The sequence below is a fragment of the Mirounga angustirostris genome, unplaced genomic scaffold, assembly GCF_029215605.1.
Source record: "Mirounga angustirostris isolate CCGP_5_RB_7025 unplaced genomic scaffold, mMirAng1.0.hap1 SCAF_7, whole genome shotgun sequence".
NCBI classification, from domain to species: domain Eukaryota; kingdom Metazoa; phylum Chordata; class Mammalia; order Carnivora; family Phocidae; genus Mirounga; species Mirounga angustirostris.
The window spans coordinates 74,393,430-74,411,098 of record NW_026991715.1 but is presented as its reverse complement, the minus strand read 5'-3'; the positions used below and the strand labels follow the sequence as shown (position 1 = coordinate 74,411,098).

At 36.8% G+C, this 17,669-nt stretch overlaps 2 protein-coding genes across 6 annotated transcripts in view; one reads left to right on the top strand and one right to left on the bottom strand.

The window, feature by feature from the left end:
• Positions 1–17,669, top strand: part of SKIC3 (SKI3 subunit of superkiller complex) — a 157,760-nt gene that overhangs the window by 31,913 nt on the left and 108,178 nt on the right. The gene's annotated exons all lie outside the window — the stretch shown is intronic.
• The window catches only part of ARSK (arylsulfatase family member K), a 43,045-nt gene that overhangs the window by 1,675 nt on the left and 23,701 nt on the right, over positions 1–17,669 (bottom strand). For 2 of the 4 annotated variants that reach the window (XM_045898879.3, XM_054512968.2), the window contains 4 exons: positions 16,193–16,475; positions 13,458–13,629; positions 10,233–10,457; positions 1,092–1,316 (listed from right to left, as the gene is read on the bottom strand). In XM_045898879.3, coding sequence (XP_045754835.1) covers positions 1,092–1,316; positions 10,233–10,457; positions 13,458–13,629; positions 16,193–16,475 — 905 coding nt within the window. The remainder of the gene's footprint in view (positions 1–1,091; positions 1,317–10,232; positions 10,458–13,457; positions 13,630–16,192; positions 16,476–17,669) is intronic. The other 2 variants (XM_045898888.3, XM_054512957.2) reach the window with 2 other exon arrangements.

Here is a 17,669-nt window from a genome sequence, read left to right as displayed (position 1 = left end):
AACTCAGGGATAAATAAATATTAATAATGGCATATTTTATGTGAAAAAGGGGGGCAAAGGATAAGTAAAACCTGAATTTAATAATGATGCTTTAAAATTAATTCATAGAGGGGCACCTGGGTGGCTCCATTGGTTAAGCATCTGACTCTTGATTTTGGCTGAGGTCATGATCACAGGGTCCTGGGATCGAGGCCCACGTCAGGCTCTGTGCTGAGCAGGGAGTCTGCTTGAGAGTCTCTCTTTCCCTCTCCCTATGCCCCTCCCCTCTGTGCATGCGCTCACTCTCCAAAATAAATAAATAAATCTTTTTAAAAAATGAAAAATAAAATTAATTTATAGAGTAGTGAAGCTAGCAGGCATTTTCGTGGAGTATAAGGAGCATGGATTTTGAAGTTACACCTGGGTTAAAATCCCAGTTCTGCCACTTAGCTGTGAGATCTTGCACAGGTATTTGAATCTCTTTCACCCCTAGTCTTCTCTATAAAATGAGGATAATGGTATCATCTTATATAATAAATGTAGAATGTCAGGCTTCACAAGATGCAGGGGTTAATCTCCAGAACAGCTGAAACCAAGGAATCATGAGAGGGTGCTGACTACTGTTTGGGAAAATAACCATGACTATTAGAAGACACCTTGATCAGAGAAAACTGTGGTTTCAGTTTTGAGACCCTGATCAAAAGCCTTTGGATACTTGCTCTGGAATTCAGATGATTTGCAAAGAAGCTGCACCTCACATGGGTAACCTTTTGTAGATTGTCCTGGCATAAGAAGCAGCAGATATTTATTTATTTAACCAATGATGACTGGATCTCTTGAGCAACACTATGGAGGTCAGCTCATTCCATATAATTCTTTTTTTTTTTTAATTTTTTATTTGTTTATTTATCAGAGAGAGAGAGCACAAGCATGGGGAGCGGCAGGCAGAGGGAGAAGTAGGCTCCCTGCTGAGCAAGGAGCCCTATGTGGGACTCGATCCCAGGACCCTGGGATCATGACCTGAGCCGAAGGCAGAGGCTTAACCGACTGAGCCACCCAGGCATCCCTCATTCCATATAATTCTACACTTAAAAATATATCAACAGGTTTACCAAAGAGTTGAGGCAACACTGAAGTACCATCAGAGTAGGCTATATACTTCCACTGGTTGGTCCGAAGCATATAGGTGGAAGCATTCACATTGCATCCATGGAATTCACTCAGAATCCAGGGCGGATGTAGGTTTTTGAATTTATGTTCATTCTTAAACATTTCTGATGATAATGGCAACAAAGAGTATCCACTCAGGTTCTGAGGCAGAGGAGCTCCAACAATATCTATGTAACAAAATAACATAATATTTTTAAATAGCTTATTCTTTCATTAGTTGAAATATTCATAAATGACATTGTTAGAAGTTGTGGAGACCAAAGACCATGTATGGATTTTGTAAATAGATGGCCTAAGTCCAAACGCTTACTTCATTAGCCATGTGCCCTTGGACATGATATTAACCACTCTGAACTTTAGTTTCCTCATTTGTAAAAGGTGAATAATAATCATACCTGTACTTCATACACTTATTTTAGGTTTAAATATGATAATTTACGTAAGGTTCTGAGAATAGCACCTGATAGGAAACCCTCAACAGATATTAATCAGTCCTTTATTTCTGAAAGATAAATAATTACAGTTGTTTCTCAAATTTGTTTCACCAGATATTAAGATAAAAGACCTATATGAGAAAGGGGTTTAGTAGTCATATATCTTTGCAAACAGTGATTAAGTAGGCAAATTTGTTGTAGATGTAAATTTATTGCTGATATATATATATATATATCATAAACCTTTAAGCGTGGCATAACAGTATGCCATTTGTCCCAGAGTTATTTGATGACATAACATTTTTACCCTCAAGCAGCATATTGAGGGGCTAGTATTTTGCAGAACATACTGATTTAGGGAAAAATAATTTATTATCCCCTTATCAAATATAAACTGGGATTGGGAGAGGGAGAAGCAGGCTTCCCACCGAGCGGGGAGCCCGATGCCGGGGTTCGATCCCATGACCCTGAGATCATGACCTGAGCCGAAGGCAGATGCTTAACAACTGAGCCACCCAGGTGCCCCAAAATGAGGTATTTTTAAAAAATGCTTTTAGGGTATTTGGAACTCAAACTATTTTTTCCTATAGAAAAACTACCATTAGGGGCGCCTAGGTGGCTCAGTTGGTTAAGTGACTGCCTTTGGCTCAGGTCATGATCCTGGAGTCCCGGGATCGAGTCCCACGTCGGGCTCCCTGCTTGGTGGGGAGTCCGCTTCTCCCTCTGACCCTCCCCGCCTCATGCTCTCTCTATCTCATTCTCTCTCTCAATAAATAAAATCTTAAAAAAAAAAAAAAGAGAAAGAAAAAGAAAAACTACCATTAATTATGACTGGGTACTTGGGATAGTTCCAAAATGAGTTTGCAGTTGCCTTTCCACCCCTTTTCTGGTTTCCATGTTCCATATTTTTAAGTATAATTAAATATTTCCAATTAAAATTGGAAGTAATATATCTGCAATGCTAGGAGTTAAACAAAATTGAATAAGAAAATTAACATGACTAACATGACTAAGTATTTGAGGAATAATAGGTTAATTTCAGGAGAATAAGGAGGTAGAGAAAGACCTCTGTAAATCTTCTGAAGGTACATGTTTTACATATAACATAATTTAAAAATCCGTATTCTCCCATTCCCTTGGAAGGGGCATATTTCAAGTACTAATCTCCTGCCAATCAATCATAATCATGGACTTTTTTGGGGAAAGAAAGAAATATCGGAGATAACTGGTTAAAAACAAAAGGAGCAAAGACATTAAAGAGGATGTGTGTGAGAGAAAAGGACTGCCTGAGATAAAACTTACAAGGCAGTACTATGAGGTGTACCATAAGGAATGCAAGTAGCAAGGGACAGGCTGGGTCAGGCTGGTCTGCCTGGCAGCCATTAGGGGGCACCACTAGTGAGGTGTAGAAAGGGAGAGAAGAGGACTTCAAAGATGATTGGGAAGAAGAGACCAACTGGTATATACCCAGGACTGGGAAGTTCCTGTATTCAGCATTTTATTAACCTCTGATGCTTAGAAATACCTTATTTCAGATCTATTCTTAGCCTAATTTTCCTAAAAAAGTTGGGAAGACTAAGAAAATTGACATGGTTCTCCTGTGTTTATATGAGAAGTCAGTAGTAAATTGGGATAAGAGTGCAGTTAAGTATTTTTTTTTTAATTCATTCAACAACCTAGTGCTGTTCCAGGTGTAAGGAAACAACAGTGGACAAGGCAGGTAAGCTCGCCTAGAGATTACATTCTAATGTGTGGGGACAGACGAACAAACATGTCAGATGGTGCTAAGTGCAATGAAGAAAAATAAAGCAGGACAAGGGAGACAAAATGATGGCAAGTATGTGTTCAAGTGCTGTTTTATATAGTGTGGTCAGGGGAGGCCTCTCTGATGAGGTGACATTTAAACCCCAGGGAAGGGCCAGGGCGAGTCCTGTAGATACCTGGGGGAAGGGCATCCCCCTAGGGAAGAGCAAGTATACAGACCCTGAGGTGGGAGCCTGCTTGGTCCATTCCCCAGACACCAAGGAGCCCTGAATGGCTGGAGCAGAGTAGGTGAGAGGTACAACTGTAAAAGAGGACTGAGAGATTTTGTTGGAATCCCAGGTGCAAGGAGAGATTTTGAATTTTACTCTATGTGAAAGGGAAACCAGCAGAGGCTCTTGAGTAGAAGCATGCCACTCCTGACGCCAACTACCGCATGGTGAGTTGACTGAAAGTGGTCTGAGTGGAAGGTGGGCGCAGGAAGGTACTGCAGGAGTCCAGGCAAGAGAGAACGGTGACTTGTTGCCAATCTATTAGTAGTGGTATAATATACCTTTGTAAACTGATGAAGAATAAAACCCATGTCACATACCCACAGTATTTAATAAATACTTTACATATGTATTAACTTTTCTGTGCCACAGGAATTGGGGTATTCACTTCTCATATATTTATCAATGATTTCCTTAAAAGCACTTTAGCTTGAACTGCATTTCAAAAAGCTCTTTGATCTTTGTTTAAAACCACTTTCATGTGTTTTTTTCTTCTGGCCGATCTGTCATTCTAATTCTGTTTTAAGTAAGTTTCATCTTTCTTGGTTGTATAAGCAAAGATGAAAAGTAACTGCAGGATTCTCAACAAAGTGCCTTGAATTTAAAACAGTAAACAAATGGGGAAAAATGCAGACCTGGATATATACGATGGTTTCCTGAAGAGAGGTAAGATTATATTTCTTCCTGAGCATGAGTAGATAAAAGATTAGACTGGTATGGCCATGATGCAAACTATGTACATTTTTTAGGGCATACTGAAGAATAAAAACTACTAATGATGATAATGCCTAACATTTAATTGTTTGCCATGTTCCAGTCATTGTTCTAAGCTTTGCAATGGCCACTATTATTTACATGTTATTGATAAGAAAATTGAAGACCAGAGATGTTAAGTAACTTGCCCAAGGCTAATACTGAAGGAGGGATTTGAATTTAGGCAGTCTGACACCAGGATCTCTGGATTCCTCAGTACTACAACACAAGTCTTGTTTTACTGTAGTTACTCAACTTCAGAATATTTTTTAGATAATAAAAACAAAATAGTCTGTGTAGAATGCTTCTCCCAACCCTCCACTAAGATCTTGTAACAAGAAGGGTTTTGCAATTTGAATCCTTCATAATTAAGCATTCTTCTAAATACAAGTGCATTTTTATATAATTACATTTTCACAATTCAAAAAATATGGATTTATCTTTTATGTGAGGGGAAGGCAGGTGTTTTACAAAAAAGATCAAGTATTAAAAGAAAAAATTCACATGAAAGTAAGTATAAAAGAGAAAATCAAAACAATTTTAATTTTAAAGTGAGACTACCTTTATTTCTAACTGAGCCAAAAGATGCTGATGATAGGTTATTAGAAAATAAAAAATATCATCCGAATAATTTTTAAAGAATAATCTCTGAAGTGATATCAACTTTAATAGTATAAAGAATTCTTGTTCATAAAAATAGCACTTTTCTGCCAGTATTAGAAAATGATAATGTGATAGTATACCATAAAGGACTGTTAAGATAAACAGACTAAGAATACCCTTTCTACTTTAGCGTAAAATACCATTTTATAGGAAAGAAAAAAACCTCTTTTAAACATTGGGGAGGGTATGTGCTATGGTGAGTGCTGTGAATTGTGTAAGACTGTTGAATCACAGACCTGTACCTCTGAAACAAATAATACATTATATGTTAAAAAAAAGAAGATAGTAGGAAGGGAAAAATGAAGGGGGGGAAATTGGAGGGGGAGATGAACCATGAGAGACTATGGACTCTGAGAAACAAACTGAGGGTTCTAGAGGGGAAGGGGGGTAAGGGGATGGGTTAGCCTGGCGATGGGTATTAAAGAGGGCACGTATTGAATGGAGCACCGGGTGTTTTACGCAAACAATGAATCATGGAACACTACATCAAAAACTAATGATGTAATGTATGGTGATTAACATAACATAATAAAATTAAAAAAAAAAAACCTGTCATCTAATTCGGAATAAAAAAACAAGCTCAGTACCAAACAAAACAAAACAAAACAAAAACCTTTTATATTTTTCCCCAAGTTTTTATTAATTTTATTATGCTGTGCAATATTAGTTTCAGGTGTAGGTAAATACCATTCAAAAACTATTTGTAAATTCAGACTTTTTTTTTTTAAAGATTTTATTTATTTACTTGAGAGAGAGAGAATGAGAGAGAGCGCATGAGAGGGGGGAGGGTCAGAGGGAGAAGCAGACTCCCTGCCGAGCAGGGAGCCCGATGCAGGACTTGATCCAGGGACTCCAGGATCATGACCTGAGCCGAAGGCAGTCGCTTAACCAACTGAGCCACCCAGGCGCCCGAGACTTTTTAATAAAAGCATTGTAGCCTCTTAAATTTGAACAGGCTTTTCATAGTAAGGTAGGTTTACTAAAACAGGAATCCCAATTGGTTTTTCCTATTTAATGTCCTTCTATTTGAGGTGTTTTTAATCACCATCTTTTATATGATATTTATGAGATCCATAAGACGTTAAGGGAAGAGGAGGTCTGGCTTGAGGCTTTGATCTAAGAAATTTAATCCCATACTCTGGGTGTAATTAAATTCATACAAAAATAATACAGCTATGGCTAAGCTAATAAAGAAAGGGCCTTTAGAATCCTAAGACTAGATTATTATGTCTCTTGTAAACTCCTAATTGGTTAGAAGAATCACAAAATAAAAAGTCCGTTGTAGATACTTTATCACAATCTGTATATGTTATTTATTAAGAAGCAGAGGTGAAATAGAACATACTGTCCTGCGGGTCTAATTTTTGAGTTAATCTTCACTGAAGTAGCTTTAAACTCTTCCAGTACTGAGCAATTTCATTTTAAAAGATAGATTGAAACATCAGATTAAACACAGACTATCAGAACAATTTTGCCTTGTTCCTGGTGAGAGTGTTCAACAAGGCAATAGACTCCGTTTATGCCTGTTAATCCTGGTATAACTGTTAATAGTCTCAAAAATGTGCTGATTTGGACAATATATTAGATACACCCTATCTCAATAAATAAAACAAAAAACCCTGTTTATACAGTTTAAAGCCTACATTTCATTAATTCATGGGGACCATTTTCACATATTATTTCACCATTTAAAATAAAATTGACTATTTTTTACCCAATCTGTTTCTACTCGGTGTTCAAATTGTTTCTAATTCTTTAACTTAATGTGATACTACAATAAATATCCATGGAGATAAATCTTTGTATTTAGCTATAGGTTATTTTCTAAAATTGGAATTTCTAGGTCAAAAAGTATACATATTTCTGAGTAACCTGGAACATAATGCCACATTGCCTCCAGGAAATCTGCCAGTTTATACTCCCAGAGGCAGAAAAAGGAAAGGCCTATTTCCAAGAGAAGATTTTCTAATTCTTTTTTAATCTTTGCAAACTCTATATGTGAAAGAAAATTGGTATCTTCTTGTTTTAATATTTTTCTGACTACCAAATTTGAACCTTTAAAATATCCTGGCCATTTGTGTATCTTCTCTTGTGAATTATTTGTTTATATCTTTCGGTCACTTTTTGAGTAGGGTATTTCTCTTTTTCCTATAGATTTGTAAGAGCTCTATTAATATTAACGCTTTATCATTTGCAAAAAGGTTAATTTTATTTATTGATTTATTGATTTATTTATTTATTTATTTATTTATTAAAGATTTTGTTTATTTGACAGAGAGAGACACAGTGAGAGAGGAAACACAAGCAGGGGGAGTGGGAGAGGGAGAAGCAGGCTTCCCCACAGAGCAGGGAGCCTGATGTGGGGCTCGATCCTAGGACCCTGGGATCATAACCTGAGCCAAAGGCAGATGCTTAACGAATGAGCCACCCAGGCGCCCCAAGGTTAATTTTAGATACATGATAATGTTGCCATGCTGTTTCCTGGCTCCAGCATAAGATTCTTGCTGTACCCCTTCATTCTCTTTCTACCTTATCTCTGGTTAACATCTGGTCAGTAGGATGTTTCAGTATTTTATATAAAAAGACCCATGTACAGATATTCTCCTTCCTGCCCCAACCACATAAATGTAACTTTTCCCTTTTGGTGATAAAAATTTTTGTGATGAAACATATTATAAACTGTGCTAAGCCTGAAGATGCTAATTTCCAGTTTAGAATTAGAAAGACACTGATTTTTGGCTTAATTTCCTTTACTCTAGTTGGGCAGATCTAATCAACACATGATCTAAATGCTGTTAATATATTCTGTAGGGAAATGTGACTCAGAAGGAGTCTATTACGAAGATCAGTGAAAGATAAAAATAAGTAAAAATCTACACAGAACTGTGAGTTTTAGAAAATTGTAATAATTAACAAATTGCAGAAAAAAGAAATTGGAGAGCACCTACATAATTTCCAGAAGAGTAGGGAAGGAATGGAAGGAGTTTCTGGGAATGTTTGGTTTTGGCTAATGAAATGCTTATTGTCATGCAACACAAATCAGCCAGGGATAGGCAGGTATTCTCCTAATAATAAATGCCCTCATTCTAAGCAATTTTATTTAGTGTTTTCTTATATAATCTGTTAGCTAAATACATTGTGAAATCTTCCATTGTGAAATCTTGCAGATGCCTTTTAACTTTTATGATGTATAAAATGGCAAGTAGTGTTAATGGTGGATCAAAAATGTAGAGTAGAAAAATTTGCATTGTAGGCAAATATAAAACAAGATTTAAAGAAAAATGGCTTAAATAATGCATATTAATCACCTTACATATCAGGTGATAGGCTGACTAAGCATAGATAGAGTAGGACTCACTGCAGACAGCTCCCTGTACATAATGGTCAATTGAGCTGCTAGAGTCAGAAAGACAAACAAAATGTCAACTATCATTATGAAATATATTGAGGGGATACTGAGAAAGAATCATCCCAACCTTTCATGATCGTTTGCAGTTCTGGTCACTGCCCTTCAAGAAAACAGAACAAGGTTAAAAAGTTCAGCAAATTTGGAAATGGGGTGGAGAGACTTCTACATGAGGAAAAACTAGGGGAGGAAACTACAAAAAGATGCCACCATCAAGAAACACCTGTTCCTAAGGGCACCTGGGCAGCTCAGTTGGTTAAGTGTCTGCCTTTGGTTCAGATCATGATCCCAGGGTTCTGGGATGGAGCCCTACATTGGGCTCCCTGCTCGGCAGGAAGCCTGCTTCTCCCTCTCCTGCTCCCCCTGCTTGTGCTCTGTCAAATAAATAAATAAAATCTTTTAAAAAAAGAAGCACCTGTTCCTAAAACTATAAAGATGATAATAAGAGAGACACAAACATACATAATCATACATAAACTTACCAAAACAGAAATGAGGAAGTAATCAGGATTGCCTGAAATGTGAGGGAGCCAAAAAGTGGCACAGATACGATAAGTGCGATAATTGTTTTGGGATATAGAGGAACCAGCAAATGACAACCAAGAAACTAAAGAGATTAAAAATATCAGGCAAAAGAAAAACAAAGAAGTGTGTTCAAATATACAAGAAGTGATGTAAAATAAAAGAGAAAGGGAAAAGGCACTGAAAAAAATTCACCCTAAAGAATTTCAGGACCCTGGAATAGTCTTCAGTTAAATGAATGGAAGGACTTTGTAGCAGAAAGAAGGAGATAAAAAAGAACTTTCTTACGTCTTGGGGTTTTCAGATATATGTTTCTTTCACATTTTCATATATACATATGAAACATACATATCTTAAGTTGTGTTATCTTCTTCTTTCACCAAAATCTGTTTATAAATAGATGGTACTTTTTGTAATTGATGGTGCCTTAGAACAGAAGAATTTCAGTATTTATTTATTTATTTTTAAAGTTTTTTTTTATTTATTCATTTGTCAGAGAGAGAGAGAGAGAGCACAGCAGAGGGAGAAGCAGGCTCCCTGCTGAGCAAGGGACCCGATAAAGCACTCGATCCCAGGACCCTGGGATCATGACCTGAGCCAAAGGCAGACGCTTAACCGACTAAGCCACCCAGGCGTCCCGAATTTCAGTATTTAAATGTTATTGAACTTAAAGTAGTCTGCTAAATTAGATAGAGACTAACAGTTCTATATAATTTCCTCTGATTTTGCTGATGTTGTTCTGTTACCTTCAACTAAAACTTAACTTCCCCTATCCATATGTTGCTGTTCTAGACGTATGGTTATGTTTATAGACATTAAGAAGCTAGTGAAGTTCTTAGCACAGAACAATCTAAAGATTCTGAGGAGAAACAGGTTTATACATTCGATTAAGAGGCTTTTTCTAACACTGTACAAAATTAGTAGTTTCAAAGTGGGTAAAATAATCCAGAAGGGAGCTTCTTACACTTTTGAGAGGTGGTGGCAGAGAATCACATGATATGCAAATCATATCTATAAAGTTATGAACCTGAATATCTTCTGTGGCTTACTTTATAGTCATGTCCCGATTGTGAATCTTTTGAAGGGAAAAATGACTGTAGTACATGAAGGCTACAGGAACCTGAAGAGTATCATCCTCATTTTTCAGATGTGGATTTGACTCACAGTTAAAAGAATTGCTCAAAGTTATGAACAAGTCAGCAAAGTCCCTCACTACTTGGCTTATTCATTTTCCAATATTATTACAAATATTTACAGAATTGTGTTACTTACCAAGCATAGTCGGGTAAATGTCCACAAGAGAAACAACATTTGGTACTTGTAGGTTGGCCTTAATTCCTGGTCCCATCATCAAGAGTGGAACGTGGGCACTAGCTTCATACATACTCATTTTATAAAACTGACGATGCTCCATGGCCAGCTCTCCGTGGTCTGAGGTGTATATGACAATAGTTTTCTGAAGAAGACCTAACTGGCGAAGAGCTAAAATAATTTCTCCTACAGTACGAATTGAGATAAATCTTAATTAGTTTTTAGTTTGTGTTCTATCACAGTAAGTTTATAACAACTCTGCCTCGCAAGAGGATGCTTCTTAACATGTGAATGTTAGCTAGTGTTCTTAAGTAAGGTATGCCACATTTCATGTGCCTGCTCTTCACCTGACAGACGAGAGAGGAAGGAGAAAATATAGTACTGATAGGATAAGTTTCTTCATCTGGAGATTAAAAAGTTTCTTTATTTGGAGATTATGCTGGCTTGCTTTCTATGTTCCTATCAGAGATTGGGGAAAACTTTTTTCCCCCTTAGTGACTTAAATGAAAAAAGAAAGACAACTCTAGATGCCAGCACTATACGGTGTCCCAGACAATGGAAGGATTGGTATCATCACCAACCCACAATTTCTGCCCCATGGGAGGTCAGAACTTCTTCTCCCGGCTACCCTTTCTCCCAGATCCCCAACTGGCAGGTCAGACTTAGCATATTCTTGGTTAGGGAATAACTGGACAGTAAAATTCCTCTGACCAGTCCCTGTCTCTTAGTGTCCTCTTCGTTGTAATTAAAAGAATCACAGAAAGGCATAGTCCAGAGAGAAGAATCGTCCCTATTTTGGCAATTCCTGAATCCTGGCCTACAGGGGTCTGTATTATTAAAACAAAACCCACAGGTGATTCTGAGGTCCAGTCAAACTGAGAGCCACTGTCCTATGGAGTTATTTACAGAGTGCATACCATCAGGATCTTCCAACTGGACAACTATAATGGCTTCCTAACTGGTCTTCTTGCTCACATATCTCTTTCCCCTCTAACTCTTGTACCACTGGGGTGGCTATCTTTCTAAAATATCTGATCATGTCATACCCCAGCTTAAAACTTTTTCAAAATTTCCCATCGTCTAAGTCTTTAGCGAGCTCAGCACCCTCAACTACCTCCTAGGCCTTTACCTTTTATAGTCCTAAACTACTTAAATCCCTGAACTAGTAATAATTAGGTTAGACTTTCTTGCCTCTGTACATTCTCTGCTTTCTTCTGTGTTGGATGCCTTTTCTCCCACCTTCTACTTGGCAGATTCCCATTCTTCCTTTATGACCAAGCTCAAGCATTATCTCCCTGGCGAAACATTGCCTGCTCCTTCAGGTGGACTGAATCACTGTCCTCCAAGGCCTCTACAACTTGTATTCTGCTGTAGTTACAACAACACGCTACAAGTGCTGGTGTTTAAACTCATCCAGGAAATGTTTACTGAGTTCTTACTATGTGCCAGGCACCATGGATGCAAAGCTAGGCACCTGGGATGCAATCTTGATTAACACTGAAGTCCCTGCTCTCATAAGGCTCCCCTGTTCAATGAAAGCAGACAGTAAACAAGTAAATAGACAAAATAATTGACGATTATGATGTAAACAATCAAGATGATAAGGTAGAGAGTAAGTAGTGTGGTGGGGCTGGTATACTAACTTATGGTGGTTGGGAAGACATCCCTGAGGAGTTGGTATTTGAACTGAGAGCTAAAGACTGAGAATAGCCAGCCATGTAAAAAGCAAAGGGAAGAGGATCCCAGGCAGAGGGAAAAGCAAATACAAAGGCCCCGAGGGGGAGCAAGAGCTTAGTGTTTTTAATTTAAAAAGTGTGATTTCATAATAATATTCAATTAGTACCATCAGTGCCCCAAATAGGGCCTGATAGCTAGCTAGTGGGCACTAAATATTTGTTGAACAAGCACAGTGAACAGTAAGAAATACTATTTGGTGGCGAGACTAGTGTGGATATAACAAGATATCACCTATTTCATAAACTTTGTAGTTAAAGTGAGCTGCTGCATTTCTTTCTCTAAGAGACTTCAAGAGGTATTCCACACTCCCTGCAGCAACATTATATATATATATATATATATATGTAGTATTTCACCTTAGTAGATATGGATGAATGGATAGCTGCAAACTTTCAAAAGTGATTTCCAGGGTGCAAATGGGTGAATACTCATTAACATCAGAAAATACGAAAAACAATTCAACATTTGTGTGGATTTAGGATTAAAGAAATTTACTTTAAATATCATTTGCATTTAAGATTGAGTACTTGGAAAATCTTTAAGACTTTTAATTCATATTATACTTCGTATATTATAAATAATTTGTCCATAATTTTTTTTTTGCTTTCTGCTTTCTACTTTTCTATTTTTGCCCAATGAATGCTTCTTAAGAAATAGCTACTCACTTGTTCACTCTCAAAATTTACTTTGTACAGAAGAGGTGCTTCCCACACTCCACTAATGCAATTTGCTCCACTCTAAAGTATACCAAAATATGAAAATAACTTGTTAAAAAGATGGATTTTTTTTTAAGCCAAGCGTTCTCCAATCTAAACTGGAAACTGCCATTAACTCTGCAAGTGAGTAGGCAAAACACTTTCTTGACAGTCATCTTATGGAAGCAGGTAGAGTTTTGAGCTGAACTAGGGAAGGAAAGTCAATATGATTCTGGACTAGAATACACATGTGGAAAATGATGTCAGGTTTAGTTAAACCCTACGCCTGGGAAGAATGGTTTTGTTTTCTAATTATTACAAGTCTGGGAGAATTCACAAGATTCTGTGACTAAACTCTTATCTCTTAGAATCTAAGCTGCCTTACAATTACCTGTCACATGCGTACCTGTGTTTGGTTAAATACTGATTCCTGTTTAAAGCAGGTAAAAAGTTTTGTGTCAAGCAGGTAATTGCCTTCTATGGTCTTGTCTTTATGTATGAACAAATCTGAGCATTTATTAATTTATGAATAATTAAGATAGAAAAGGCTTTTTATTCCATGATTAATAATGCAAATTATCCAATTTTTGTATGTGTCAAGATTTTTATAACTCTAAGCCTTTAGCATCTAAGAAACTGTTGTAAAACATTGTCTGAGGAAGTTCATACAAGTCAGCAACCAGCATGATCACAGTTTGTTGGAAAAATATTATACTTTTTCTTCATTTAATTGCTTATTAAATATACCACCTACCAAGCATGGCATCTGTCTCAGCACACATAGCATAATAAAAGGCCCTAATATTTTTAATTTCTTTTTCTGTAAACTTTCCAGTGCAGTTTTTTGTATACGAAGAGTAATAATCTATAGGGTGCATTTCTGACAGAGGTGACCACTTTGGGATTTTGATGGCATCATAAGAAACCTAAAAAGGAGAGAAGAACAAGGTAGTAATATTCTTCTCTTCTAACAAGTATGTATGGTGAACTAGACAATGCTTAATTACTTAGGAATGTAGAAGAAAATAGTTATGAGTTATGTAAAGAAAATAGTAAATCAAATACATAATTAGGAACAAACTGTTACTATTCCTAGTAACAACAAAATGTATATATTAATATCTGTATATATAGTGAGTTATGAAAATTATTTTTATAATTATACATGACAATGAAAAACATGAGCTATTTTAGACAGTATTCTAGTCCAGAAAAAGTATCCAAGCTTTTTAATATAGTGGGTGACCAACTCAAAATTCCAGAATCAACAAACTCAGAATCTAGATTTTGTTCCCAGTAGTTCACTAGTAAAACTGCCAATATCTAGTGAGACAGCCAAATGTTTGCTAGGAACAAATACAACTTTTTAATATACATATGATTGCTTATAGTTTTGGTGAAAACAAGACTAAACTTAAGTCATATACTTCTTTTAGTCATGTAACTTCATATACTTCTTTTAGTCATGTAACTTAAAAACCTCAGATATCTACTTACTATTTACTTATAAATTATTTGATTCAGTTCCTTAGGCTAGTATTAATTTTTCAAGATAGAGCCAGTTGCAACTTTTTCAGAAGACATGAAGTATCTACAGTTTTGACATTGTTTCCTTTGAAACAGGGTTCGCTAAACAGCATTTCTGATTAGAGTTTTTAAAGCAACTTAAATTCAATTTAAGTTGATACCTTTCAAAACACAGGCGGTCCCATTTGCATGGTTCAGATGTGCCTGGATTTCATTTACCACAGTTTAGTTACATAACACTAGTCCCCCAACAACATACATTTTAATTACCAAAATATATTAACTGTGAGTTACTGCATAAAGTACAAACTTTCACATTCAAATACTGCTAGCTCTTTAGTCTACAAATCCCTTTATATTACGGGTGTGTGTCCCAATCAGTGACTCATCATGTTATTTTTTTCAAAGTCTATCAGTGACTGGTCCCTGCTTATCGTTTATTCGGTATGCATATGTACAGCCAAGGTGTATGTAGCTGGGCTGCGTCCTTGTCTCCCAGTGAGACCTCCATGTGGCATTTTTACAAAAATGGATAATCAAAAGAGGGGATTGGTCAAAAAAGAAGAATGTACAGTAAAGAAATAAAAAAGTGATAACACTGTACATGAAATCTGAATCAAACATTAACTAGAGTTATAGAAAAGAGAGCCAACCCGGGAATGCTGACATTGCCACCATCTGATACACTCTAGCTATGCGGCCAAAGGACCTTAGTGTAGATAAACTCATTGATAAAAATAGGAAGGTCGTTGCAAAACAAAAGGGTGAACATATCCTAGAGAAAGTGACACTGGCAAATATCCATAGGTTAAAAGAACTCTCAGAAACATATCATCACATTGGAAGTTCAAAGGGTAAAATGTTGGAAGGTGATCCACATTTAGAAAGAGATGGGACAGTCTGCCAAGACTTAGAGAAGATGCTTGCTCCATATCTTGTTATACAGTGAGAAGACAAGCAGTTCAAATTCTTGATCTGTTTTTTTTTTCAAAAACCCCAAACACTTTAATCCTCAATATTTCTAGTATTTTCAGTTACAGTGCATTCACCATTAGTTTTACTGTCTTTTTTTCATTTCCCTGCACATTTATAACCCAAAATAAGAGAGGCTTAATGTTTTGACAATTTTTGTTGTTGTTGTTTTCTAGATTTTGTTTATTCATTTGAGAGAGAGAGACAGACAGAGAGCACAAGCAGGGGGAGAGGCAGAGTGAGAGGGAGAAGCAGACTCCCTGCCGAGCTGGGAGCCTGACATGGGGCTCGATCCCAGGACCTGGAGATCACGACCTGAGTTGAAGGCAGACTCCCAACCATCTGAGCACCCAGGTGTCCCTTGACAAATGTTTTTAAGAGTCCTAGAAAAATGGTCATTTTCTCAATTGATTGTTGAGATCTCTTTGTACAGTTTCAGCTTGCATGGTCACTTTTACCCCCTGAACTCTGCCAAGTGAAGACTGCCTGCACTCTTAAGAGAACATCTTTTAGTTTCTTTCTTTTTTTAAGATTTTATTTATTTAAGAGAGAGAGCTCACAAGCTGGGCCGGGGGGGGGGGGTGGTAGGGCAGAGGGAGAGATTGAGAATCCTGAGCAGACTCCCACACTGAGCGAAGAGCCTGACCTGGGGCTCGATCCCAGGACTCTGGGATCATGACCCGAGCTGAAACCAAGAGTCGGACACTCAACCAACTGAGCCACCTAGGCACCCCAGTTGCTTTTTTTATAGACACATTATATGCAGATGTGTTAACTCAGAAGTAGATTACTGAGTTTTAATACTTATTTTATTTCTGTAATATTGCCCCTTTGTTTTTTGCAACCAGTTATTGGTCATACTTGATTTACTAAGATACAGAATTTTCAAATTTTTGTTTCAAAGTGATAATAAAAGAAGCAGTGGGCAAGTACCAATAACATAGTTTATAATGTTAACTTGTACTTTTGAGCACACAATAGTGTACTTACCTTTTTAAGCCAATAAAGAGATGTGTGAAATGTTGAAGATCCAAAATTTTCTCCTGAAGATGGTGAAGGATATGGATGTGGTAAATTTAATCCCAAGTACAGAACAAATGGGTGAGTGTAATTACTTGCTTCCTTTCTTAACCAATTTACTGCTCTGTCTGTATTCTCCCAGTCCCTTTCCATTACTCTTACTTTAGTCTTTTTAGGGATAAGATTAACCGTCGGTCTGCCTTCTTGTCTGAGTAAGAAAGCAACATCTCTTGTCCATGCTTCAACACGGTTGCTGAGGGGGCAAAAAAGGTGTATTATAAGGTACTAAAAAAAGATTTAAAAAAACTAAGCATAAATATAAGAAAGCAATATGGAAAACAGTTTTTAGACTCAGTCATATCCATGTTCAGGCTCACTACATTAGATCTCATTAAGAGTTATTGAGACTTGCAAACACAAAATCCGGGGGAAAAAAATGACAAGAATCAAATATTCACCTATATGTCCATTAAAACTAAGATAGATTATTTAGAAGGGTTATTTTTTCTTATAACAAGATATTTAATAATATAAAAAGTGTTTCAAGTTCCTAGTATTTCTCCTGAATTTTCTAGCAATTTGTCTTTTTTCTGTCAGAAGAAAGAGAGGTTATTCTTAATCCAGTATAGTTAATATACAATGTTGTATTTGTTTCAGGTGTACAATATAGTGATTCAACAATTCCACATATTACTCAGTGCTCATCAAGATAAGTGTACTCTTAATCCTTCTCACCTATCTCACCCAACCCCCACCACCTCCCCTCTGGTAACAATCAGTTTTTTTCTCTATAGTTAAGATTCTGTTTTTTGGTTTGTCTCTTTTTTTCTCCCTTTGTTTATTTGTTTCTTAAATTCCACATATGAGTGAAATCATATGCCATTGTCTTTCTCTGACTGGCTTATTTTGCTTAGCATTATACTCTCTAGCTCCATCATGTTGTTGCAAATGGCAAGACTTCATTCCTTTTTATGGCTGAATAATATTCCTGTGTGTGTCTGTGTGTGTGTGTATCACAGCTTCTTTATCCAGTCATCTGTTGATGGACTTAGGTTGCTTCAATAATTTCGCGATTATAAATAATGCTGCAATAAGCAAAAGGGTGCATGTATCCCTTTGAGTGAGTGTTTTTGTATTTTTTGGGTAAATACCCAGTAGTGCGATTATTGGATCATAGGGTGGTTCTATTTTTAACTTTCTGAGGAACCTCCATATTGTCTTCCACAGTGGCTGCCCCAGTTTGCATTCCTATCAACAGTGCACCAGGGTTCCTATTTCTTCACATCCTCACCAACACTTGTTTCTTTTGACTTTAGCCATTCTGGCAGGTGTGAGGTGATATCTCACTGTGGTTTTGATTTGCATTTTCCTGATGATCTGTGATGTTGAGCATCTTTTCATATATCTGTTAGTCTGTTCATGTCTTCTGCCCATTTTTAATTGGATT